Genomic DNA, 25087 nt, shown 5'->3' with positions numbered 1-25087 from the left:
CTCCTTTGTCCAAGAGAGTTATCAAAATGTCACGCCAGGGTAAGCCTACACAGCCCTTAAGTGTTTCTGAAATCCCTACAGGAAAAGTAGAATATAGATTTCTCTGACCACTAGGTGTTATGGGTATGATGACTCTAGCTATGTGAATCTGCCTTGTTCTGAGTGGCGACTTGGACTAACTTGAAGAGTGCGTTTGCTTGTATTGTTTAAGGCCTTTTAAATCAATCTTATGTCCCTTGCATTCTTGACATGGGTATAGAGATTGTGAAGGAATTGTCTAAATTGAGCTAAAAAAATGACTTTTTTAGCATTGAGGTTTTGACCGTCCATAGTTTGATCATTAAAGGTCATGGAATATGAAGAGATTTATTGTAAAAATGTAAAATGTTGTGCTCAAGTAATTCAATTGTTGCTGTTGTAATGTTCATATAGTATCAAATGTTTCATTAAAAATGACATTGGTCCTATTCAGGTATAGCTGTAACCTCGATCTAAACCATAAGCTGTGCCAAGTCAAACGTCGTCTAGCTCTGACATGTTCTTGTAAGGTCAAATTACACCTGATGAATATTAAGGGTGAGATGTTGCACAAGATTAAACACTGCAATAAAAACTAAGGATCAGAAACACTAATGAATAATACAAAAGACCATGTGTCTTTATAATGCTTTTATTCACTGATTAAAAGAAGCATTCAACATTGATTCAAATCAACATTCGGCTGGTTTACCCAATCTGTCAGTTAGGGTTTTTTTCATAGGATTCTCCTTCTTTAGCTATCTTGAAACCTTGGATCACTTTTCTAAATCAATAAAATTCTCTCCACACCTGGCATTTTCACACATGCGCCAGTGGATTTCCCATTAGCAGATGTACATATAAAATCCAATGCTATGTGCTCACTTGAAACAGAACACACCTGTCCAAATATTTAAACATTTAAGATGGTAACAAACCTCGTTCATAAATAGAACCCAGACATGTTGCATAAGAGTATATGTATTGATATATACAAATATGCAATGAGTTATTTTCTTCCCCAAAAATGTATAAGGACGCAGCCCAGGTGTTCGCACTGCTCGTGCCCCCGTGGTTGCCACTTGTAATGTATGACTTATTTTATTGCAAACTGTCCTGATTTTAAACAAATGCACGACATTCGTACCACTTAACTGGGGCCTGCTGGCCAGTCTCATAGAGACCATGTCTGTAACCCACGGTTGCCTTTGAAACAGTTTGGCTTCCGAAGAATCAAGATCTTAAAACAATAATAATTGTAATAAGGCCAAGTATCGTAGCAAGTTATTTCCATTTGTAAGTGACAAAAAAAAATCCACTGGATTATATGCATTCCACTTGCATAGTTTGACTGCTGTAATGCAAGCCAGCCATTAAGAGATGTGGCTTGTTTTAAGCTCGCCTCCCTCCTGACCCTCACAACAGTGGACCTGTGGTATTACAGTGGTTCAGGTTTTTAATAATGGAATAAAACCAAAGACAGAAAGCATCAGTTCTCCTCACTCAGGTCTCTTAACTTCAAGCATTTACACTCTTAAGGCTGGCATGAGTTCATTTAGCTGTAAGGTACTGTAGCTTTCTGAGTGCAATACGCTTCTATAGGCAACAGTTAGACCTGCCCTCCAAGCAGCTCACTGTAGCTACACAGCTTCATCCTACTCAAGAGAGATTTGGATTGCAAATGCATATAAAAAGTGTTCAGAAATAATAAAACAATAGCAAATAAAAAAAAGGGGATCCAACCTCACAGTTGTAACCTACAAATAACCCAACTGGTCTTTTTGTCCATAGTAACAAAATATCCCGTCTGCTCTCCTGTGCCTTTTAACATGCAGAAAGACTGGGCTACACAACCTCTATGCAAACAATTATTTTCATCAAAAGACCAGTTGTGACCTACCTACTGGATCCCGTTACCCTTCAAAACAAAGAATAAAACAGTAAAAAAAAAAAAGTCATCTCATGCAGACATTTGGCCATTTTGTTTGTTTTTAACTCCCCAGTGGAATGTTCCTTACACGTTTCTTAGCAGCGTACTGGTCTGATAGAATCAACCAATCTTGATTTTATCTATACTTAAATTACATTCACTCTTCACAGTGATACAGGTGCATTTGTAAAGAGAGAGAGCTCTACTGTTGTTGACCAAACCACAGCTCAGCTGTGCACCACATGTGGTCCAACTTCACCCCCTATTCAGTAAGTATATCATATTTCTAGAAGTATAGTAGTAGTTGTAAAGGAGTAGTCGTAGTAGTACATCACGGCTGATCAGCCATGGGCCCTGCCCTCTGCCAGCATGTGGGCACTTTAAGAGTTGTTTCACACCGTGATCTTTGGCAGCTGACGCAGACGCGCTGACACAACGTTTTTAAAATCCAGTGACTTGTTGGAAAAAAGATTGATCCTAACTTTCATTATGATGTTGAGGCCTGAGCGATGGAAATCATTTCCTCCTCTCCCGCAACTGACAGTAACCCTGAGAAAGGCTGTTTCCTGCTCACTGGTGAGAAAGTGGTACACCATGTTTTACTTCAAACACACCATACACCCCCTTCTCTGATGTATGCACTTTTCAAACTTTAAACAAAACACACACCAAAAAAACAAACACTGATGCGTAAATGAGCTATGCTTCTGTAACGGTAGTCAAATGCGGTACTAGACAATGAACTGGAAACGAACGCAGAACAAATGGAACATTTGAAATTAAAGCTCCTCTGGATTTAGGCACAGCATGAATGCAACATTAGGATGTTTTACACATTGTAACAATTGACTGGCATTCGTCATCCTCTACCTCTAACAAGGTCTTACCCTACCCCTGTTCAGCACAAACAAGTTAACTCCAAATATAGAATATTATCTATCCTTTTTGGTGTGGTACTAAAAATAGACAGGACTTGAACACTTTTAGAATCCCTCTTAACATGCATATAGTTTCAATATTACTTTTTCCCCATATTGATGCTTCTCATGCATAAACCGTAGATAGACTAAGTTTACTCCGAGTGGAACCTTGCATGCAGGCTCATATCTGACTGCAACAGTTAAACAGATTAGTAGTGGATTCCACAGGCTGATTGTGACATTGTTTGAAACATGGATCTCACACACACACTTCTTGCCATCTGATGTCAGATGTTTCTATGCAAGATCATTTTTTCCTCAATATACAGTACTTTATCTATTCTTTAACTGAAATGGCTGGCTTTGGTAGTACCAATGAAAGTCATGGGCACGGAGGAACGCAACAAGAAGCAATAGCCGACCGACGGCTTCATAACCACTCAAGGTCAAGAGATGTAGCCTACTCTCGTCTCTCTGGAATGTTACAACATCTCAGCAGCACAGAACAAGCAGAGGCCTACCAGAGAGGTCACCTATTCCAGGCCCCACACACTGTACTGCCCTATCAGTCAGGAATGGTTCCCTAAGCTTTACAAGCGAGGATAAAGAAGAAGATATTCGTACGTAGGGGGAATTCTGGATAGCAGACAACTTTACACATTAAAAAAGGTTGTTAGCTTCACATTTACATTCTACCACTGAGCAACCAACTTCAGATTCCCTCTACTACTCTGAGCTCTAAAACAGCAAGTACACAACAATAGAAAACGTCATTAAAAGTATTTTCACAGACGGACATCACAGATCTTAACCTTCTTAAAAGTTCAATTGAGGGAACGAGGCGGGGCTAGAAAAATAAAACCAACAACCTCTGGTGTGCGTTGTGTTGGAAGATTTCTTTCCCCATTATTAGTATCCAGTATTCAGTCCCACCACCACGCACACTGGTCCTTAGAACAACAGATAGCTTTGCATTAAAATAAAGCCTTCATTGGAAAAAAGTACAGAAAGTGCAAAAATCCTGAGATATGGAACAAGCAAATATATGCCTCCCTCCATCCAACGCTCAGCAGGTGAAACACTGTGGCCCTGGAGTCAGTCAACACAGCAAGTACTTTGCCCTAAAACTGTGAACAAGAGAAATACGTGCAAGGAGTAGTTTGCCATTCTTTAAACTCTTTCAACACCTTAATCTTAAAACAAATGTACGACTAAGTTTGTTTACCCCGTGGTAAAAGGGGCAGATTTGATGGCAAAAACGATTGAATCCAGAACACAAGGGGATTTCCAAGGCAACTGTGACTCAAGAAAAACTGGATTAAACTGACAGACTAGCTGATTGTTTCATAGTATACATCATCATCACCCCCACCACCATCTTCATCATCATGTTTTGCCTACCTGAGACACAGAGGATTTTTCTGAGAGCAAACTGCAACACATAACTGTCAATGCTGACCCCTGACTAAAGTACTGCAGCTGTACGTAGGCAGCTCAAAGGGCCTCAGCATGAGTGTGTCAGTGTGGAAACCTCAGCAATTGGTTTCACCAACAGAACTGTATCACATCCCACCTCTAGGCTGAGAAGAACCAGCAGGATCTTAGTCCCGTAACATAGCAATCATATTATCTCCAAAACACAAAAGTAAAGAGCAGACAGGAAGGGAGGGGTTAGGGGGCCTAACAGTCCACCAGCACTCTCCCCCCCTCTGCCGGAAGACCACTGGACTAATCTCCCCTTAAAAAGGTGAACAAGCAATTACAAAGGATTCAGTCATTGCAAAAAGCCAAGGTGGATTAACTGATAAGTTAGTTTACGGTAACTCAGCACTCGCTAAGAGAAAAACAACAAACAGACAAAACCAAAAAGAAAACTTGCAATACAAGTAAGCTAGCTGTGTAAAAAAAAGCCCCCTCCATACACCAATCGCTCAATTAGCTATTAATCAAATACCCAACTATACTCTCCTATTCATAAGCAGGATATATATAGATAGATATAAATATAGAGCTAATACTGATTAAACACAGCACATATAAAGGATTAGTTCATTCTACAAAGAAAGAAAATATATAAACTAAAAATAAAGTATGCAAATGAGATAGGACCCATAAGGTTTAGATTATATCATCATGACAAGCACTGAGCATGTGCAGCAGGCCAGACCAGGGTCGTGTTCTTTAGGGCACGCAACAGAAAACATTTCAAAATGTTTTGCAACAGAAAACAGAAGATGAGTGTTTCTTACTGGACAAGTCCGGGTAGTCCCTCCCTGTCTTGTTTTCTTCCGTTTGGTGCCTAATGAACACGACCCAGATGGAGGCCCGGCCTGGCGGTTGTAGCTCTAGTCTACATGCCCAGGCTGAAGCTCTGCATCTCCCTGTGGAAGTGCTGGGTGGGCTCGCTGAGGACCAAGTTGGAGTCCATGGAGGGGTGCCAGATGCGCCCCAGGCCCTGGGACACCTCCTTCACCAGGTTGTGGACGGGGTCACCCTCCATGAAGACTCCCTGGTCCGGGTCGAAGTCGATACTCTCCTCAGACACAGCCAGGACCTTGAGGCTGGAGCCACGTAGACGGGAGATGGCCACCAGGTTGTGGGACCACACAGTGTAGCCTGTGGCGTTCAGACAGAGAAGAATCACATTGAACACCACTGTAGAAAAAAACATACTGCATACTGAATGTAAACCAACTCCATTTGATCTGTGCTATACAAAATCAACATGCTGCCAATATGACCTCTACACTATACACACACTAGACATAACATTACTCCTATAGAAAAGATCTATAACTGGTTATTTTATCTGCGCAACTAGAACCCATGATATTTTAAATGTAAATCACTCCCATTAAAATGTTAGGCTACACTAAAAGTGTTGAGCTATGTAATACTAGCTTTTGACCCAGGCTGACTCACCATGGATAACCAGGACAGAGAGGTGTACGCAGCGCCAGGCCAGTAGGACCAGCGGGTCCTCGTTGCGGTTGACGCTGAGGTCAGGGAAGCCGGTGTCATCCCTCATCAGGACGAAGTGGCTCAGGGTCTTGTTGTACTGCTGGGAAATGAGCTCCAGAGTGCCGTCTGTGACCAGGGTGGAGTAGCTGTCCAGGTGGATCCTCTCCAGGGGCAGGCTGGGCTTGAGCACCCTCAGCAGGTCCTGGCTGGACACATCCAGGGCCATCATGTAGACCCGCAGGTTAGCGCAGCGTCGGACTAGGGCCTTCCAGTCATCCTCACTGGCGGTGCAATCCAGCGGCTTGGCCTCCAGAGCGGCGCCATTCACCATCAAGGAGAGGCGGTGAAGTGGAGCACGGTGTCCTCCAGCCAGCAGGCGGCTCATCTCAGAGGTGAAGTCACAGAAGTCGAGGGCCAGGGAACGCAGGTGGACAAGGCGCTCCAGCTCCACAGGGGAGGACAGGCAGGGCAGCTGGTTGTCCAACAGGCTGAGGTGCTCCAGGGAGGCAGCGCTGGGGTTGGACAGAGAGGCCAGGGAGCAGGGGGTCAACACACCCAGCATGAAGGCTGAGGACAGCCACTTCATCTGCCTGCTGTTAGACAAAACTTCCACTAACAGCTGCTGGATCCTATTTCAGGCCAGAGGAATACAAACACAAAGACAGAGAGAGAGAGAGGAGAGAAAAAGTTAAAATCTTCATAACGTCTAACTCTCATATCTGCGAATAAAAGCCTACTCTAAATGAATACAGGAAAAAAAACTAGGCAGAACATAAATCCTATTAGGTTACCTGGGGCAGCAGGTAGCCTAGTGGTTAGAGCATTGGCCCAGTAACGAAAGGTTGCTAGATTGCTAGATCAAATCCCCAAGCTGACAAGGTCAAAATCTGTCATAAGGCACCTTCATTGTAAATAAGAATGAGTTCTTAACTGAATTGCCTAATCAAATAAAGGTTAAATAAATAAACCTAGTTATGTAATTCTATGAGGCAGAATTTCAACTGAGGACAGTTTGTACTGTGATTGTGATTTTGTCAACTTGGGCAAGATATAAAGCCACTCACTCTTTGATTTTCACTCCTCCTTGGTCAACCTGGTTGAGATAGGCACTGTCCAGAATGCCCTCATCCTGAAGAATGCAGGTATCCCCATACAGACTCAGCTTCTGGAGATTTCTAGAGCGAGAAAGTAGTGAGCTTTAGACAAAACCAGACACAATCAGACATAGTGGAGGTCAGTGACCGTATGTTCTAATTGTACACTGCAACAAACACGTCCTCACCAATTTTCCAGAAGGCCTGTGACAATCAGCACCTTTCAACATCACTGGTGTACACCACAAACCCAGCATTCCTCATATGACTGTACAACCAACCTCTCTAGAGCTCTCTTTCACAAGTGTGCTGTTATTGAATGAGTACTGGAATGAACTACCAACAAAGAAATGCCTCAAGACAGCTTTAGTCTCCCTAGGTGGCAGTGCAACTGGCACTTTTCAGGACAGTACGTGTCCAAAAGATATTGGCATATTGCTAGTACATGGCATATTGCTAGTACAGGTTCGAGAAACCGGACTTGCAAATGAAAGCATGCTGCCAATGTCATTGCTGACCTTAGTGGTTCCGTTTATAAATTACCTGAGCTTGACCACCACTGCTGCAGCAATGCAGTTCAAATTATAAACATACCCTAGCAACATTTGCATACCAGGCAGAAAAACAGACTTCAGACTGACATGTCCTATATACCAAGTAGCTAGATAATAGCTTGAATAGGCGAAAAACGACACGTCAATCAGGCAGTATAAGCAGAAATCCGTAGAGAACGACATGGCCCGATTACGTAATGACATGGTGGGTTTGTTTATAGTTAGGCTAGCTAAAGGTTAGCTCGCTGACTACGCAGACCCAACGCACTCAAATTGTCGAGTATGGCGTAGCTGACGCACTTCGCATTAAACATTATGTTGATGTATCCAACTACCTGTTGTTTCGAATACATCCGAGGACACACAACACCTGGTCCAAATAGGTGATAATTGCCTCTTTCCAGCGGCCAGGGAACTGAGGGTCGCTTTCGACAGATTCCATCCTGCCCTCCACGCCATTCAATGGCCTTAGATATCCTTCAACTGGGGCAAACTCGAGCTGTAGCTCGCGCACGAAAGAGCCAAACTTCCTCATGAGAAAGTCTAATCTTGGGGTCTGTTCGGAGCCATAGCCTCCCCCATTCGAGCCACCTCCGACACGCAACTTGAGCTCCATCCAAAGCGATGGGTAAAACAGACACTCCCTCCAACGAGAGCAAACGGACGAGGCCCGAAGCTTGTCACGGTCGGACAAGAATGAAAATATGTGGACGATAAGCTCGCTTGGTAAAGCCATGGCTCCAACACCCCCGCACAGAGCCATGGCGCAGGCCACTAAACTATTATTCGCAGACAAAAGTGTAAATATAACCGTTGTAAGATTGTGCGACAACGGTACTGTTCCGCTACTCTCTGTGTGGAAAACAAACAACATTCAGCAGCTTTGCGTTCAATACTATTGGATCATACCACTTCTATGACTACGTGGGGATGAAAACAATACTCTGCAAAATCCCACTTATGAAACAGGCCGACATAGTTTGTTTTCCTTATGAAAATACATCTGTTTGATACACTTTTAGTTTCCCTATAGTATGTTGTCCATTTAGTTGTACTGACGGCATCTTCAAATGCAGTATTATTTTATCAAGCCATTTAGATAAATGGTTTGACCCAAGTGCTGTTATTTTTGCCATACCGCTCAAGTGCGCAAGGTGGAGGACTTTCATTGCAGTTGAGCCCCGCACTTTCATTGCAGTTGAGCAGGGTCAAATAATAATAATCACAGTGGTTGTAGAGGGGGCAACAGGTCAGCACCTCAGGAGTAAATGTCAATTGGCTTTTCATAGCCGAGCATTTAGAGCTCGATACAGCAGGTGTGGTAGAGAGAGAGAGAGAGTCGAAAACAGCAGGTCCAGGACAAGGTAGCACACCCTGTGAACAGGTCAGGGTTCCATAGCCTCAGACAAAGCAGTTGAAACTGGAGCAGCAGCACAACTAAGTGGACTGGGGACAGCAAGGAGTCATCAGGCCAGGTAGTCCTGAGGCATGGTCCTAGGCCTCAGGTCCTCCGGGGAGGGAAGGGAGAGAGAATTAGAGGGAGAAAACTTAAATTTACACAGGACACTGGATAAGACAGGAGAATTACACAAACTATTGCAGAATAGATACTGGAGGCTGAGACAGGAGGGGTCGGGAGACACTGCGGCCCCGTCCAATGATACCCACGGACAGGGCCAACCAGGCAGGATATAACCCCACCAACTTTGCCAAAGCACAGCCCCCACACCACATTACATTTACATTTACATTTAAGTCATTTAGCAGACGCTCTTATCCAGAGCGACTTACAAATTGGGCCACTAGAGGGATATCTGTAAACCACCAACTTACTACCCTGAGGCAAGGCTGAGTATAGCCCACAAAGATCTCCCCTACGGCACAAACCCGAGGGGACACCAACTCGGACAGGAAGATCACGTCAGTGACTCAACCCACTCAAGTGACGCACCCCTCCTGGGGACGGCATGGAAGAGCACTAGTAAGCCAGTGACTCAGCACCCGTAATAGGGTCAGAGGCAGAGAATCCCAGTGGAGAGAGGGGAACCCACCAGGCAGAGACAGCAAGGGTGGTGCGTCGCTCCAGTGCCTTTCAGTTCACCTTCGCACCCTTGGGCCAGACAACACTCAATCATAGGACCTACTGAAGAGATGAGTGTTCAATAAAGACTTAAAGGTTGAGTCTGCGTCTCTCACATGGATAGGCAGACCATTCCATAAAAATAGAGCTCTATAGAAAGCCCTAGGGACAATAAGGAGGCCTGCGTCTTGTGACCGTAGCGTACATGTAGGTATGTACGGCAGGACCAAATCAGAGAGATGGGTAGGAGCAAGCACATGTAATGCTTTGTAGGTTAGCAGTAAAACCCTGAAATCAGCCCTAGCCTTCACAGGAAGCCAGTTTAGAGAGTCTAGCACTGGAGTAATATGATCACATTTTTGGGTTCTAGTCAAGATTCTAGCAGCCATGTTCAGCACGAACTGAAGTTTATTTAGTGCTTTATCCAGGTAGCCGGGGAGTAGAGCATTGCAGTAGTCTAATCTAGAAGTAACAAAAGCATGGATTAGATTTTCTGCATCATTTTTGGACAAAGAGTTTTGCAATGTTATGAAAATGGAAAAAAGCTGTCCTTGAAATAGTATTGATATGTTCATCAAAAGAGATATCAGGATCAAGAGTAACGCCAAGGTCCTTCACAGTTTTATTTGAGATGATTGTACAACCATCAAGATTAATTGTCAGATCCAACAGAAGATCTCTTTGTTTCTTGGGACCTAGAACTAGCATCTCTGTTTTGTCTGAGTTTAAAAGTAAAAAATATGCCCCCATCCACTTCCAGGGAGGGCAATTTTGGGGCTTTGCCATATTTTATCGAAATGTAGGGCTGTGTATTGTCTGCATAGCAGTGAAAGTTAACATTATGTTTCCGAATGACATCACCAAGAGGTAAAATATATTGTGAAAACAATAGTGGTCCTAAAACGGAACCTCGAGGAACACCGAAACGTACAATTGATTTGTCAGAGCACAAACCATCCACAGAGACAAACTGATATCTTTCCGACAGATAAGATCTAAACCAGGCCAAAACTTGTCTGTGTAGACCAGTTAGGGTTTCCAATCTCTCCAAAATAATGTGGTGATTGATGGTTTCAAAAGCAGCACTAAGGTCTAGGAGCACGAGGACAGATGGAGTGCCTTGGTCTGACACCATTAAAAGGTAATTTACCACCTTCATGAGTGCAATCTCAGTTCTTTGATTGGGGTCTAAAACCAGACTGAAGCGTTTCGTATACATTGTTTGTCTTCAGGAAGGCAGTGACTTGCTACACAACAGATTTTCCCATTTTTTTGAGAGGAATGGGAGATTTGATATAGGCCGATAGTTTTAATTTATTTTCTGGGTCAAGGTTTGGCTTTTTCAAGAGAGGCTTTATTACTGCCACGTTTAGTGAGTTTGGAACACATCCGGTGGATAGGGAGCCATTAATTATGTTCAACATAGGAGAGCCAAGCACAAGAAGCAGCTCTTTCAGTAGTTTAGTTGGAATAGGGTCCAGTATGCAGCTTGAAGGTTTAGAAGCCATAATAATTTTCACGAATGTGTCAAGAGATATAGGATTTTAAAAACTTGAGTGTTTCCATTGATCCCAGGTCCTGGCAGTGTTGTGCAGACTCAGAACAACTGAGCTTTGGAGAAATATGCAGATTCAAAGAGGAGTCCGTAATTTGCTTTCTAATGATTATGATATTTTCATTGAAGAAGTTCATGAATTCATCACTGCTGGAGTGAAAACCATCCTCTCTTTCTGCTTTTTAGTTAGCTTTGCGACAGTATACATTTTTAAATTTATTTTGGATTGTTCTTATTCTGCTCAATTCGTTTGGAAAAATAGGATGATTGAGCAGCAGTGAGGGCCCTTCGATATTGCACAGTACTGTCTTTCCAAGCTAGTTGGAAGTCTTCCAGTTTGGCGGAGTTCCATTTCCATTCCAATATTCTGAAAGCTTGCTTCAGGCCTCTGGTATTTTCTGTATACCAACTTGTGACAAATGTTTTTTGTTTTTAGGGGTGTGACTGCATCTCGGGTATTACGCAAGGTTAAATTTAGTTCCTCAGTTAGGTGGTTAACCAATTTTTGTACTCCTTGGGTAGGTGGAGGGAGTCTGGAAGGGCATCTAGGAATCTTTGGGTTATCTGAGAATTCATAGCACGGCTTTTGATGATCCTTGGTTGGGGTCTATGTAGATTACCTGTTGCGATTGTAAACATAAGATGGTGGTCCGATGGTCCAGGATTATGAGGAAAAACATTAAGATCCACAATATTTATTCCACGGGACAAAATTAGGTCCAGGGTATGACTGTGGCAGTGAGTAGGTCCGGAGACAAAACCCACTGAGTCGGTGATTGCGCCGAAAGCCTTTTGGATCTGTGGACTTTTCCATGAATATTAAAGTCACCAAAAATGTGAATATTATCTGCCATGACTACAAGGTCCGATAAGAATTCAGGGAACTCAGTGAGGAATTCTATATATGGTCCTGGAGGTCTGTAAACAGTAGCCATAAAAAGTGAATGAGTAGGCTGCATAGAATTCATGACTAGAAGCTCAAAAGACAAAAACACAGCCATTTTGTTTTAGGTATATTGAAATTTGCTATCATAAATGTTAGCAACACCTCCGCCTTTGCGGGATGCGTGGGGATATGGTCACTAGCGTAACCAGGAGGAGAGGCCTCATTTAACACAGTAAATTCATCAGGTTTAAGCCATGTTTCAGTCACGCCAATCACATCAAGATTATGATCAGTGATTAGTTCATTGACTTTAACTGCCTTGGAAGTGAGGGATCTAACATTAAGTAGCCCTATTTTGAGATATCATAATCTTTTTCAATAATGACAGGCACGGAGGAGGTCTTTATTCCAGTGAGATTGCTAAAGTGAACCTAGATCGAGGCACAGACACGGTCTCAATGGGGATAGCTGAGCTGACTACACTAACTATGCTAGTGGCAGACTCCACTAAACTGGCAGGCCGCTGACAGCCTGCTGCCTGGTCTGCACCTTATCTCATTGTGGAGCTAGAGGAGTTTGAGCCCTGTCATTCCTCAGCAAAGAGGGCATGTTATCTACATATTGTATCTTTTGGGTTGCACAGAAAACAGTTTTCAACCAGCGATTGAGTTGTGAGACTGTTGTAGAGCTCATCACTCCCCCTAACTGGGAGGGGGCCAGAAACAATTAATCAATGCCGACACATCTTTCTAGCTAATTTACACGCTGAAGCTATGTTGTGCTTGGTGACCTCTGGCTGTTTCATCCGAAAATCGTTGGTGCCGGCGTGGATAACAATATCCCTATACTCTCTACACTCGCCAGTTTTAGCCTTAGCCAGCCCCCTCTTCAGATTCGTTTTAACGTCGGTAGCCCTGCCCCCTGGTAACTTACTTATGCGTTACATTTATTGTCCTGTGTAAGTAAAAGCAGGAAATGCATCACCTATGCCTTTACTGCCATTAATTCCAATTCGACAGGTTTTGGATTTCTCCCTGACCAAGGTGGCTGCCATTGTGTCCATTCTGGATCTTTGAGGGTTTATGAAAAATCCGTTTTGTAATTTAATAGGATCTCTATGGCCAAACCCCTATCTACGTCACTTCCGAAATTTGAGAGAGAAGTGAGATGGCAGAGCTGTCGCTATATCTCACTAATGTCAACATCTCTTTGGGGAAAACTATGGACGCTGAAAAGGTGCGATTGTGTCATAATTACAATTTTAGACCTGTTCTCATGAGTTTAGCCAATAAAAAAACATTGTTTGTTGTGTTTGTTTTAGCTAGCGATCTAACGTTAATACTTCCTTGTAGCATCAGCAGCTAGCTATATATCTAGCTATCTCGAACATGAATAAATATGTGCATTCTGTAGGTTATTTGTTCACAATTATAACACAGACATAGCTGGCTATGAATCAATCACTCACAGAAACTGCTTGAAAAACCTGTTGGAATGTTTTCATTCAAATGGTGATGTACTAACCTCAAAATAACGTGAGACAAATGTAAACAGCCCTATAATGTAGCTGCTAAGTTTTCTAGCGCTAACATGATAGTAAAATCCTGTTTCTACCAGCTGTAACCAGACATGTTTTGAGAATATACTGTTTTTGTTGGTGATGATGATTGACAGAGCTCCAATATGGTGAAGGAGTTTGAGAGTGTGGAGCTGGGAGACATAGGGATGAAGAAGCAGAAGGTGCCCCGAAGAACAATTTACTTTGCCAGTGGAGAGACCATGGAGGAATACAGCACAGATGAAGAAGAAGAGGAGGAAGTGCAAGCTTCTATAGCTGTTAAGACCTCAGCTGACCCTGTTAGTTTCTATGTCCTTATAAATTCAAATTGGACTTTACTCCATGACATGAGTTTGAATAGAATTAAATATTCCTGCATTTTGTTAACTTTTTCTTAATTGTGTCATCATTTTGTTATAGTCCAGGTTGACTTGGGGTCCATATTTTTTGTTTCACATGTGGAGAGTGGCAACCTCCACTATTTCAGGTAAATGTGGTATTATGTGTACTAGCCTAAAGATACACACATATGAGTGTCAAAATATATCCTATATAAGTGTAATGTTTTGTGTCTTGGTAATACTGTGCCTCTGCCTTGTGCTTTCAGTTTGTGACTATCTTGGGGAGAGAATGGCCTCATTGTTTGGCATTACGTCACCTAAGTACCAGTATGCTATCGACGAGTACTACAGAATGAAAAAGGAGGTACGTTGTCTTGTCAATGGGGAAGCATCTACTGGCAGACCTTGGCATGCTTAATTACTACTAATGTGTTACCACTATTTTCACTACTTGTTACTACTCCAAGGTGTAGTTTAGTATCCCTGCTCCTAATTCATGTTGTGACTGACAGGAGGAGGAGGAGGAAGAGGAGAACCGGCTGTCTGAGGAGGCAGAGCGTCGTTTTGAGGAGGAGCGTGAACAGGAGATGCAGCAGCCAGCCATGGAGCAGCCGGAGGGTAAAGCCTCCTTCGTCAACGTCACCTTTGAGCTGGATCAAGATGCCACATCTGATGCCAACAGATTCCCTGCCCCCATCCCCACCTAACAGTTCAATTAAATGGACATCTTCACATTTCACAATGTAGCCTCAGCATTTTTGCTATAGTGTAGTTCTTATTTTTGTATCATATTGATCATGTTCTATTAATACTGTAAGTCAGACATGAGACAGAATACATCTTTTTTAGTTGCTGCGTTGTCAATAACTTTTGTGTGCAATGAACATTGCTGTGCGTCAGTGAATGAGCACACACATTATAGATATGATGCTGATTTGAACTATTTGCGGGTTTAAGAGATCTGATACATTTTTTCAGGTACTTAATAACATTGTTATACAATAAGTTAGCAGCGAGATAAGTGACCTTTCTAAAACCATTCCAGAGGTGCATAATGTTATTGGAATAGTTTATTATATTCATTGTCAACCGTGACAATTTTCCCCTTAAAATACCCACAAAAATCTTATTGTTTTACTATGACTAGTTCTCCAGTACTTTTCAGAAAGGTCATCATAATGATGTTGAGAACTGTCCTCCAGTTCTCCTTTAACAAAACTTCACACGTTGTTCGTTGGCATCTGTGCTCACACTTCAATCATTACTATTGTCCAGAACCATACATTTAGAAATAGCTTTGCTGAAGTTTATCTAATCTGCCATGATCCCTTCTGAGTGTGTGTATAAGGCTTGAGAAGGAAGCCCAAGATAAAGCGAAACATGTTTAAAACATATCTGCTGCTTTTCTTTTGAACAGCAGTATTGTCAAGATGACTACTTTTCACAGTCCCCAAATAATATGAAATGCCACTTTATTAGGGCTGGTTGTATAAGGAAAATATTTTCCCAACCTACGGTATTCACACTACACACCTTTACCCAAGGAAAGAAAAACTGAAAGGCCAACATAATTATGTAAAATCATTTTATAATGTGTTAATGGAAAAACAGTTTAATTTGAAGGCTTTTTATAGTCATTTTTAGAGTAAAATACATAGCATTTTCATTTTCTATAGTATGTACACTACATTAATAAACATTTAAACAGGTCATACAACTGTTGTATTTCGAAGTCTTGACAAGTTCTTTTTAAAACAACTGAGTTCCAGTGAGTGTGTCTAGAATCTTTACCGTAACATGTATCTTCTTCTTGCTGAGTCTAGTAGTCCCCGGTTTGACTGAAGATTCATGTATCGTCAAGGTCAACTGTGTTGCTGTCGTTGTCATTAGCAACCAGAACTTCCCTGTTTTCATAAGTCCAGAATCCGTTGAGATCAATGAGGATGCTGGTTACTGTGTCTCCTTGGCTGCTGTTCACTAGATCCTGCAGCGTGATCTTGTAGGGATCCTTTGGCTTCACCATGTCAAAGATCTCATCCTGAAGGCACAACATTGCAACTTTTTTTTAAACAACTTATTAAAATCATTTGAGTTAATTATTGAAATCATTATTAAAGATGGAAACCACAGTGGGGAAAACAGCGCCACTGTCTGCCCCACAGCCGTTGTTTTTGTTTTGTTGAAGCAGAGCTGGGGAGCATCACGCATCATGGTAAAAGAAATGTCAGAAGATATGCTGCTGTTCTATCACGCATGCAATGACGTCTGATGGAAAAAACTGTTCTTTGCAGTAACTTCTTGTAATATTAAAGATTCCAGTTTTAAAAACAAAATACTAGTACAAATGAGAATGCAGTTTGAGACTGTAAAAAGCGTCAGGGAACTTCGATTTTATGGCATGACAAATTTGCATCAATGTAAAATTTGTATAAACAAACTCAGAATAGAGCTTGGGGAAACACTGAACACCTACTGAGCACAATACCTTCTACAAATGCTTGATGCCCACACTAACATGCTGACCAGAACAATCACATCGTGTGCATTCCAAAATAAATGGACACGCATGTTATTTAATAATTTCACCCACACTGCTCGTGCACGCCAAAATAAAAGTCAGTTCTATTTGTGACACTGAAAGCAGTGCAATTCCTGCCTCTCCCATCTCCTCATTGGTTTATAGAAGCATATACCCACGTGCCATCTCATTGGTTATACCCACGTGGGTAATTGAAAGATGAACAGGTTGGTGGGTCAGTTGTGGTAATACACCTTATTATGAAAGCTAGAAGTCCAAAAAAAAAAAACTGGAAGGAGGAGAGATGACTAGAAATGATTCAGTTGACCGTTTTATGTGTGGATTAATTGTTGGAGTAGATGACCTTGTGTATTTCAGGTAAAATAACAACTCAACGTTTATATCCCAGGACAAATGAGCTAATAACAGCAAGCTTGCTAAAGTGGACAAATTTGCTAGCAACTGCAAGCTAGCTAGCTAAATTGCCATACATTTGTCATACTTTTTGACCTCTTCAAATTAATACAATTGCTTCAGAGTTTGTTGTGATATTTCAACCTGCGAGTTGTGATCGCATTTGGTGTGGGGGGACAAAATCAATTTGCGCCCAATGGCTTTTGGGCATGGTGTAACCACACAATATTTCTGCAGGAAATTGATACTTTAAGCTGATTTACAGTAACCAGTAGTATACTTCAGAGTTACTTCCTCCATGGTGAATACGGTAACAGGGGACAAAGTCCATTTACCTTGACATCCTGGAAGGACACCGACTCCTGGCCATGGATTTTCATCTGCTCCTGAATGGCCTGGTGGAAAATACATGAAGCAAAAATACATGATTACAACAGTTTTCAGATGTAGATCAATTATTATTATTCTCATTGATTGTTTTGATAAAGTGACTTAATAAATAACAATTGTTCACAAAAAAAGTTGATAACTGATATATATTTTTTGTTTTCTCCCCAATTTCGTGGTATCCAATTGGTAGTTACAGTCTTGTGTCAGCGCTTCAACTCCTCTATAGACATGGAAGATGCGAAGGTCGAGAGCCATGCGTCCTCCGAAACAAGACCCTGCCAAGCCCGGCCCACCACAAGGAGTCGCTAGAGCACGATGAGACAAGGACATCCCGGCCCGACAAACCCTCCCATAACCCGAATGACGCTGGGCCAATTGTGCGCAGCCTCATGGGTCTCCTGGGCACAGCCGACTGTGACACAGCCTGGGATCGAACCCGAGTCTGTAGTGATGCCTCAGCACTGCCATGCAGTGCCTTAGACTACTGCGCCACTCGGGAGGCCCATGACAACACTTTTTATTCAGTGGGCAGGATTTCAGATGGAGAGGTCCCACTGTCTACTGTGCTGTCTCTATTTATCCCTCTGATGTCTCACCCTGAAGAAGTAGTTGAGTGCGAAGACGTTGAGATAGCCCTTATTCTCCATGTCCAGCAGCTTGAAGATGTACTGCAGCGCTGCAGGCTCCTTCCTGTTCTCCAGAGCCAGGACAAAGTCCAGGTACGTCTTATAGTCCTGTGAGAGACACATAGTCAAGACCAGATTAAGCATCAAATCAGGTCATAACACATTTCGCACTTACTGTGTCCTTTGATAAAATCTTAGAACGACTATGTGATAATGGTCTTATGCCATGTGGAATCTGAGCAATTCTGAATAAGAGTGTGTTTTAGATGGTTTCGTACAGTTCAAAGTCATTGTATTTGGTTAAACTATTTTAAATTTAGACAAATAAAGAGCTATAAACCTGCAAGGAGAGTCTTTGCAACACACCGACATCAATCATCTATTCTAAGTGCGCACATGTATAGTAAAATAGGTCAGAACAGCAGGCAAGGTTCTTACCATCTCTCCGTCGTAGGTGAGGCACTCCTGGTACACGCGGTCCAGAAATATGCTGGTCAGAGTGCCAGTGCCGTAGCGAGACAGCTCCTCCTTACTGAGCATGCCGTTGTGGTCCTTGTCAAGATTCAGGTACTGACCTACAAAAGGGAACACATGATCGACCATCTTACCAAGAGGGCAAGGACAAAGATCATCTAGAATCTCTTTTTAATTTGAACATTCAGGTGTTACCAGCTTCAGATTAGCCTAATGTCTATGAGGCATTTTTTTAAATCAAATAGCTGCTGCATACCATAAACTCTAAGAGCAGAGGGTGCAGAGAACCAGTTGGATTCCTGGCTCTCCTTGGAAAGCTCCTCATCTCTCAGCTCGAGTAGATCATCCAAAAAGCTGCAGGCCAAGATGTCTTGAATCTTAATTTTCCCTGAGAATAAACATGAATAAATGGAACAAGTTGTTATTTTGTCAGAGCAGGCAGTGATAAACAAGTTATAGGCATGACAAAGGAGTTATAGGAATCTTACAGAAATATGCACATTTGACAAATATGTTTTTGGTTAGTTATCATAAGTAACAAACCAGTCCGTAGGGGATCCAGGAAGAAGAAAAACTTGCGGACAGCGGTGCAGACATAGAAGGAATAGAAGGACTTCTCCAGGCCATCCAGCTGAGGGAGTGTGGGAATCAGCTCTAAAATGTAGTTCTCCAAGTCCTATTACATTACAAAACACACACATATCATCTCAACAATAAGTCAAATCTGAATTCTAAACAGTCTGATGTTCAACCTATAGTGAATCTGGGGCAACCTGGACAATTTACACCCCAAAAGTCATAATATTTGTCGCTTTGCTGGAAAGAACAAATAAAATAAAAGTGTATTAGTCACATGTGGTCGGAGGCAGAGCAGTTGCCATACCAGGCAGTGATGCAAGCAGTCAGGATTCTCTCGATGGTGCAGCTGTTGAACCTTTTGAGGATCTGAGGACCCATGCCAAATCTTTTCAGTCTCCTGAGGGGGAATAGGTTTTGTCGTGACCTCTTCACGATTGTCTTGGTGTGCTTAGACCATGTTAGTTTGTTGGTGATGTGGACACCAAGGAACTTGACGCTCTCAAACTGCTCCACTGCAACCCCGTCGGTCAGAATGGGGGCATGCTTGGTCCTCTTTTTCCTGTAGTCCACAATCATTTCCTTTGTCTTGATCACATTCAGGGAGAGGTTGTTGTCCTGGCACCACACGGCCAGGTCTCGGACCTCCTCCCTATAGCCTATCTCGTCGTTGCCGATAATCATTTGCAAACTTAATGATGGTGTTGAAGTCGTGCCTGGCCACACAGTCATGATTACAGGAGGGGACTGAGCACGCACCCCTGAGGAGCCCCTGTGTTGAGGATCAGCGTGGTGGATGTGTTGTTACTTACCCTTACCACCTGGGGGCGGCCCGTCAGGAAGTCCAGGATCCAGTTGCAGAGAGAGGTGTTTAGTCCCAGGGTCCTTAGTTATTGATGAGCTTTGAGGGTACTATGGTGTTGAACGCTGAGCTGTAGTCAATGAATAGCATTCTCACATAGGTGTTCCTTTTGTCCAGGTGGGAAAGGGCAGGGTGGAGTGCAATAGAGATTGCGTCATCTGTGGATCTGTTGGCGTCGGTATGTAAATTGGAGTGGGTCTAGGGTTTCTGGGATAATGTTGTTGATGTGAGTCAAGACCAGCCTTTCAAAGCACTTCAAGGATACAGACGTGAAAGCTACGGGTCGGTAGTAATTTAGGCAGGTTACCTTAGTGTTCTTCGGCACAGGCACTATGGTGGTCTGCTTAAAACATGTTGCTATTATAGACTCGGACAGGGAGAGGTTGAAAATGTCAGTGAAGACACTTGCCAGTTGGTCGGAGCATGCTCGCAGTACACGTCCTGGTAAACATTCTGGTCCTGCGGCCTTGTGAATGTTGACCTGTTAAAATGTCTTACTCACGGCCTCCCGGGTGGCGCAGTGGTTAAGGGCGCTGTACTGCAGAGCCAGCTGTGCCACCAGAGACTCTGGGTTTGCGCCCAAGCTCTGTCGTAACCGGCTGCGACCGGGAGGTCCGTGTGGCGACGCACAATTGGCCTAGCATCGTCCGGGTTAGACCGGTAGGGATATACTTGTCTCATCGCGCACCAGTGACTCCTGTGGCGGGCCGGGCGCAGTGCGCGCTAACCAAGGTTGCCAGGTGCACAGTGTTTCCTCCGACACATTGGTGCGGCTGGCTTCCGGGTTGGATGCGCGCTGTGTTAAGAAGCAGTGCGGCTTGGTTGGGTTGTGTATCGGAGGACGCATGACTTTCAACCTTCGTCTCTCCCGAGCCCGTACGGGAGTTGTAGCGATGAGACAAGATAGTAGCTACTAAAAACAATTGGATACCACGAAATTGGTGAGAAAAAGGGGTAAAATTTACATTTCTTATAAGCTTCCGGGTTAGAGAGCTCCTTGAAAGCGGCAGCTCTACCCTTTAATTCAGTGAGGATGTTGCCTGTAATCCATGGCTTCTAGATTGGGTATGTATGTAAGGTCACTGTTGGGACGATGTCATCAATGCACTTATTGATGAAGCCAATGACTGATGTGGTGTACTACTCAATGCCATCAGAGGAATCCCGGAACATATTCCAGTCTGTGCTAGCAAAACAGTCCTGTAACTTAGCATCTGCTTCCTCTGACCACTTTTTTATTGATCTAGTCACTAGTGCTTCCTGCTTAAATTTTTGCTTGTAAGCAGGAATCAGGAGGATAGAATTATGGTCAGATTTCCCAAATGGAGGGCGAGGGAGAGCTTGGTATGCATCTCTGTGTGTGGAGTAAATGTGGTCCAGATTTAACATGCTGATAGAAATTTGGTAAAACGGATTTAAGTTTCCCTGCATTAATGTCCTTGGCTGGTGGGAGCGCCGCCTCTGGGTGAGCATGTTCTTGTTTGCTTATGGTGGAATACAGCTCAGCTTCTGACTGTGGTGGTATGTAAACAGCTACAAAAAATACAGATGAAAACTCTCTAGGTAGATAGTGTGGTCTACAGCTTATCATGAGATAAGGCGAGCAAGTGTATAACCAGACAACTGTATGTTGATAGTGTCGTCGTTCAGCCACGACTCCATGAAGCATGAGACTTTACAGTTTTGAATGTCCTGTTGGTAGTTTAAATCTGCACGTAGGTCATCAATTTTATTCACCAAAGATTGCACGTTTGCTAGCAGAATGGAAGGAAGTGGGGGTTTATTCAATCGCCTACAAATTCTCAGAAGGCAGCCCAGCCTCTGGCCTCTTTTTCACCGCCTCCTCTTCATGCAAATCACGGGGATCTGGGCCTGTTCCCGAGAAAGCATTATATCGTCCGTGTCGATCTCATCAGACTCGTTAAAAGGAAAAAAGGATTCTGTCAGTCCGTGGTGAGTAATCGCAGTCCTGATGTTCAAAAGTTATTTTTGGTCATAAGAGACGGTAGCGGCAACATTATGTACAAATTAAGTTTTAAAAAATCAGTTACAAACACAAATAAATTAACAAAAAAACACCATTGGTTGGTTAACCAAAGGCAAAAGGGTCACTGAGAAGAACATGTCACAGAGAAGAACAACACCCTATAACCAGAGATGCTTCACAGGAGGGTGGTTCCTGCATCATGGTCATAGTAAATATCATCTTTCACATCTCTGAAAAGCACAAATGGGCCGCAATAGGAATCATGAGAAAGTAGGGAAGGAATATCCCTATTTCACTAAGGAGCCACCAACACAAGATTTTGGTGTAAAAGTAAAGTAGTGAGAGTGCTTACAGACTCACGGAGGTAGCCCTGTCCAGCCACGTCATAGAGACTCAGTCCTATCCTCGTCTGGTGAAGCCACACTGGAAGAAGAGACATCAATATCAAAATCAGGACAAGGCACTTATCGAACACTGTTACAAAGTACCAACTTCACTTTCCCACCAAACTCAACACATTTTCACTTAGGGGCCTCAAAAAGTATGGATGTGGGTTCGCAGACCCGCAAGCCACTGCGGCCCTCATGATGAGTTCCGATTTTTTGTGGCTCCCACCCCATCAAAGTTGCCCATCCCTGATGTATAACATGCCATTACACCAGACTTAGTTAGATAGCACATTTTATGTGATAATTTTCTGTAGTCCCTAGACAGAAAACAGCAATATAACACTAATATACAATAATAGACAATATAATGATAATATTTTGTTTAAAGGTATCTGACATCTTAAGTGTAGGAATGTATTAATTTTCACATGACTGGTTTGTCTTCCGCCACTTTTTCATGTTTGCTTTGATGCTAATAAAGGTACTACACTCTCTTGGTTGGCAGGGTGTTCCATTATCCAGATGCTCTGACTGAAAAAGTTGTCTGGCCAAATATGTTGGACCTAAGTTATGGATGAAAGTTATGGATGCAAGACAATAGGAGACATGGATAAGAAACTGACCTTTTCTCATGACATAGTTAAAGAACTGCATAATTGATATCCTGCCATATGGATCGTTGTGGAGAAGTTTGGCATACACCCTGGCAGTGAAGAACTGCCTAGGAGCGAAAGGCAGGACAAAAAAAAACTGTTAGAAGAATTCTACGTTCCATTCCAAGATACGTCAAAAATGGTTAATGAGCTTAGTGTTCCATATGCTTGTGACACACATAGTCCTGGGGTGTATTCATTAGTTGCTCACCATTGCAAAACTTTTTACACTGCAAGAAAAAACACACTTTGCAACGGAAACATTTACTCTAAACCAGGGATCATCAACTAGATTCAGTTGCAGGCAAATGTTTTCTTGAGCAGATGGTAAGTGGGCAGAAACATAATTACAAATCATTTGTAGACTGCAAATTTACAACAAGAAACTAATATAATATTAGACTAAAGCAAAATATTTTCAAACCTTGCTTGTATACAATCACATATCCTGTATCTCTCTATTATTCGTGGGAATACTTTGGAGCAGATTTACAAAATAAAAATTGCTACGGTGCAAAACGTTTTGCTACGACTAATAAATCCACCCCTAGTTTACACATACAGTATGTCTCATTATGGTATTCATGTTGCCTTTTCACACCAGCTAAAAACATGCTTTTGGGCTAATATGAATGTAAACAGTGTTAATTCTGCTCAAGTGATTAGCACAAAATGTGTGGCTCCAAAACGTAATATGCCGAGTACTCACTTGCACTTAACTCCTGCTTTTTCTCCAACCTTCAGAAAACTGTCATAGCTTATCATTGCCTCCTCTCCTGTCATGGGTGGCACTTGATGTTTGTCCAGCAGAAACCACAGATTCTAGATAACAGAAAGAAGGTGTAGGTTAAATAATTAGGTTTGATTACTTTAATAGTGCCACGGACTTACCAGATTCCAGTGCTTGTAAATCTTTCTATTTCACTAAATAGTTGTTTGATTGAACCAGATGTCAGTCTCACCTGTAACTCCTCATTGTCCAGAAGCTCCCGGCTCTTCCTCTGCAGAAAGACGGCTCTGGACTCCTCTCGCAGCTTCTGCAGGAGAACTTCATCCTCTGCAGGAAGCTATAGGGATCACACAGATATATAAGACTTCAGAAAGCATGATCCTTTCAGCCCCTCACAAAAGCACTTCAGTCCTGTTTGGCTCAGTTGGTAGAGCTTGGTGCTTTGCAAATCCAGGGTTGTGGATTCCATTCCCACGGGGGAAATGTACGCACAGACTCTGTAAGTCGCTCTGAAGAAGAGCGTCTGCTAAATGACCCTAACATTTATTTTAAATTGACACGTTGTGAATATCACAATTGCTATAAAGATGTCAAAACACCCCCCCAAAAATGATCTGATTAGTCAGCTAGAATGTTTGTCAGAATGTTCAATTGCCCTGTAGTAGAAGCGTGGAATGTTCCTGTAATTCTCTCTGTTGCCTCCACCCCTCCACTCTGTGTAGTATTTAGTGAAGAGTGCTGTCTCCTCTGCTTTCTTCTCCTCCTCAGTCCTCTCATCTGAACAGAAATGGATACACGTTGACACAACAAGGCTTTGTGAATGTTCAATAATTGAGTGGGTAGATTGCTAGTTATCTAGTTTTTCTAAACACGAAAATAAATAAGTAGATAACTAGCTATTCATAAATATGACTAGCTAGCTGAAATGAGCCTAAGGTTAGCTAGCTAACTTGCTATCTAAATAAACACAACAGATCTAGCTATGGACGTAGAAAACCTTTCTTGGAGGATGCCAATCTTCTTTTCAAAAGTTCCTTCCAGTGTACTACCGTATCGTTTGACATTTTAACTTATTTTTATTCCTAATAACATGAAAACAAGCTAATCAATGTTATGATAACTTATTTTTTCAGCTTCTCTGAAATGTCTAAACAATCGTTAGCTCGCTTGGGATTGGTCGGCTAGCGACTTCTTCTTATTCGGTGGGGTTTATCGGCGCTTGACATCCAATGTTATGGTGCATTACCGCCACCTACTGTACTGGGGGTGTAGACCAGAGACGGAGAAACAAAATTCTACCTGCCCCATTGCTCTTAAAAAATATAAAATATTTGAGACTATATCTAATGACGTTCTAATCAATATACTCTTTCAACTAATTTCCTGTATCCCCTTCTCCAGCGTCACTACAGACCCTGGTTCGATTCCAGGCTGTATCACAACCGACCGTGATTGGGAGTCACATAGGGTGGTGCACAATTGGCCCAGCGTCGTCCGGGTTTGGCAGGGGAAGGCCGTCATTGTAAATAAGAATGTGTTCTTAACTGACTTGCCTAGTTAAATAAGGGTTA

General features: G+C 42.6%; 3 protein-coding genes across 3 annotated transcripts; 1 reads left to right on the top strand and 2 right to left on the bottom strand.

Annotated features, from left to right (window-relative positions):
* Positions 1–654: 654 nt before the first annotated feature.
* On the bottom strand, positions 655–8357 carry LOC115138664 (F-box only protein 33). Its single transcript, XM_029675765.1, has 4 exons — positions 7813–8357; positions 6894–7004; positions 5791–6458; positions 655–5484 (listed from the first exon to the last, which is right to left on the bottom strand). The coding sequence occupies exons 1-4, from the start codon at positions 8349–8351 to the stop codon at positions 5219–5221; spliced, it is 1584 nt and encodes a 527-aa protein (XP_029531625.1). The 5' UTR covers positions 8352–8357; the 3' UTR covers positions 655–5218.
* A 4768-nt stretch (positions 8358–13125) lies between these two features.
* fam177a1 (family with sequence similarity 177 member A1) lies at positions 13126–15607 on the top strand. The gene is made up of 5 exons (XM_029675761.2): positions 13126–13234; positions 13673–13855; positions 13977–14043; positions 14164–14261; positions 14410–15607. The coding sequence occupies exons 1-5, from the start codon at positions 13166–13168 to the stop codon at positions 14602–14604; spliced, it is 612 nt and encodes a 203-aa protein (XP_029531621.1). The 5' UTR covers positions 13126–13165; the 3' UTR covers positions 14605–15607.
* ppp2r3c (protein phosphatase 2, regulatory subunit B'', gamma) lies at positions 15469–24703 on the bottom strand. The gene is made up of 12 exons (XM_029675758.2): positions 24514–24703; positions 24172–24293; positions 23749–23853; positions 23496–23608; positions 22757–22854; positions 22097–22167; positions 18863–18995; positions 18576–18707; positions 18284–18420; positions 17816–17953; positions 17165–17224; positions 15469–15935 (listed from the first exon to the last, which is right to left on the bottom strand). Exons 1-12 carry the CDS (start codon positions 24578–24580, stop codon positions 15744–15746), a joined length of 1368 nt encoding a protein of 455 aa, XP_029531618.1. The 5' UTR covers positions 24581–24703; the 3' UTR covers positions 15469–15743.
* Positions 24704–25087: the final 384 nt, after the last annotated feature.

Source organism: Oncorhynchus nerka, linkage group LG12, assembly GCF_034236695.1.
Source record: "Oncorhynchus nerka isolate Pitt River linkage group LG12, Oner_Uvic_2.0, whole genome shotgun sequence".
Classification (NCBI taxonomy): domain Eukaryota; kingdom Metazoa; phylum Chordata; class Actinopteri; order Salmoniformes; family Salmonidae; genus Oncorhynchus; species Oncorhynchus nerka.
The sequence above is the reverse complement of the archived record's forward strand: the minus strand, read 5'-3'. Positions and strand labels throughout refer to the sequence as shown.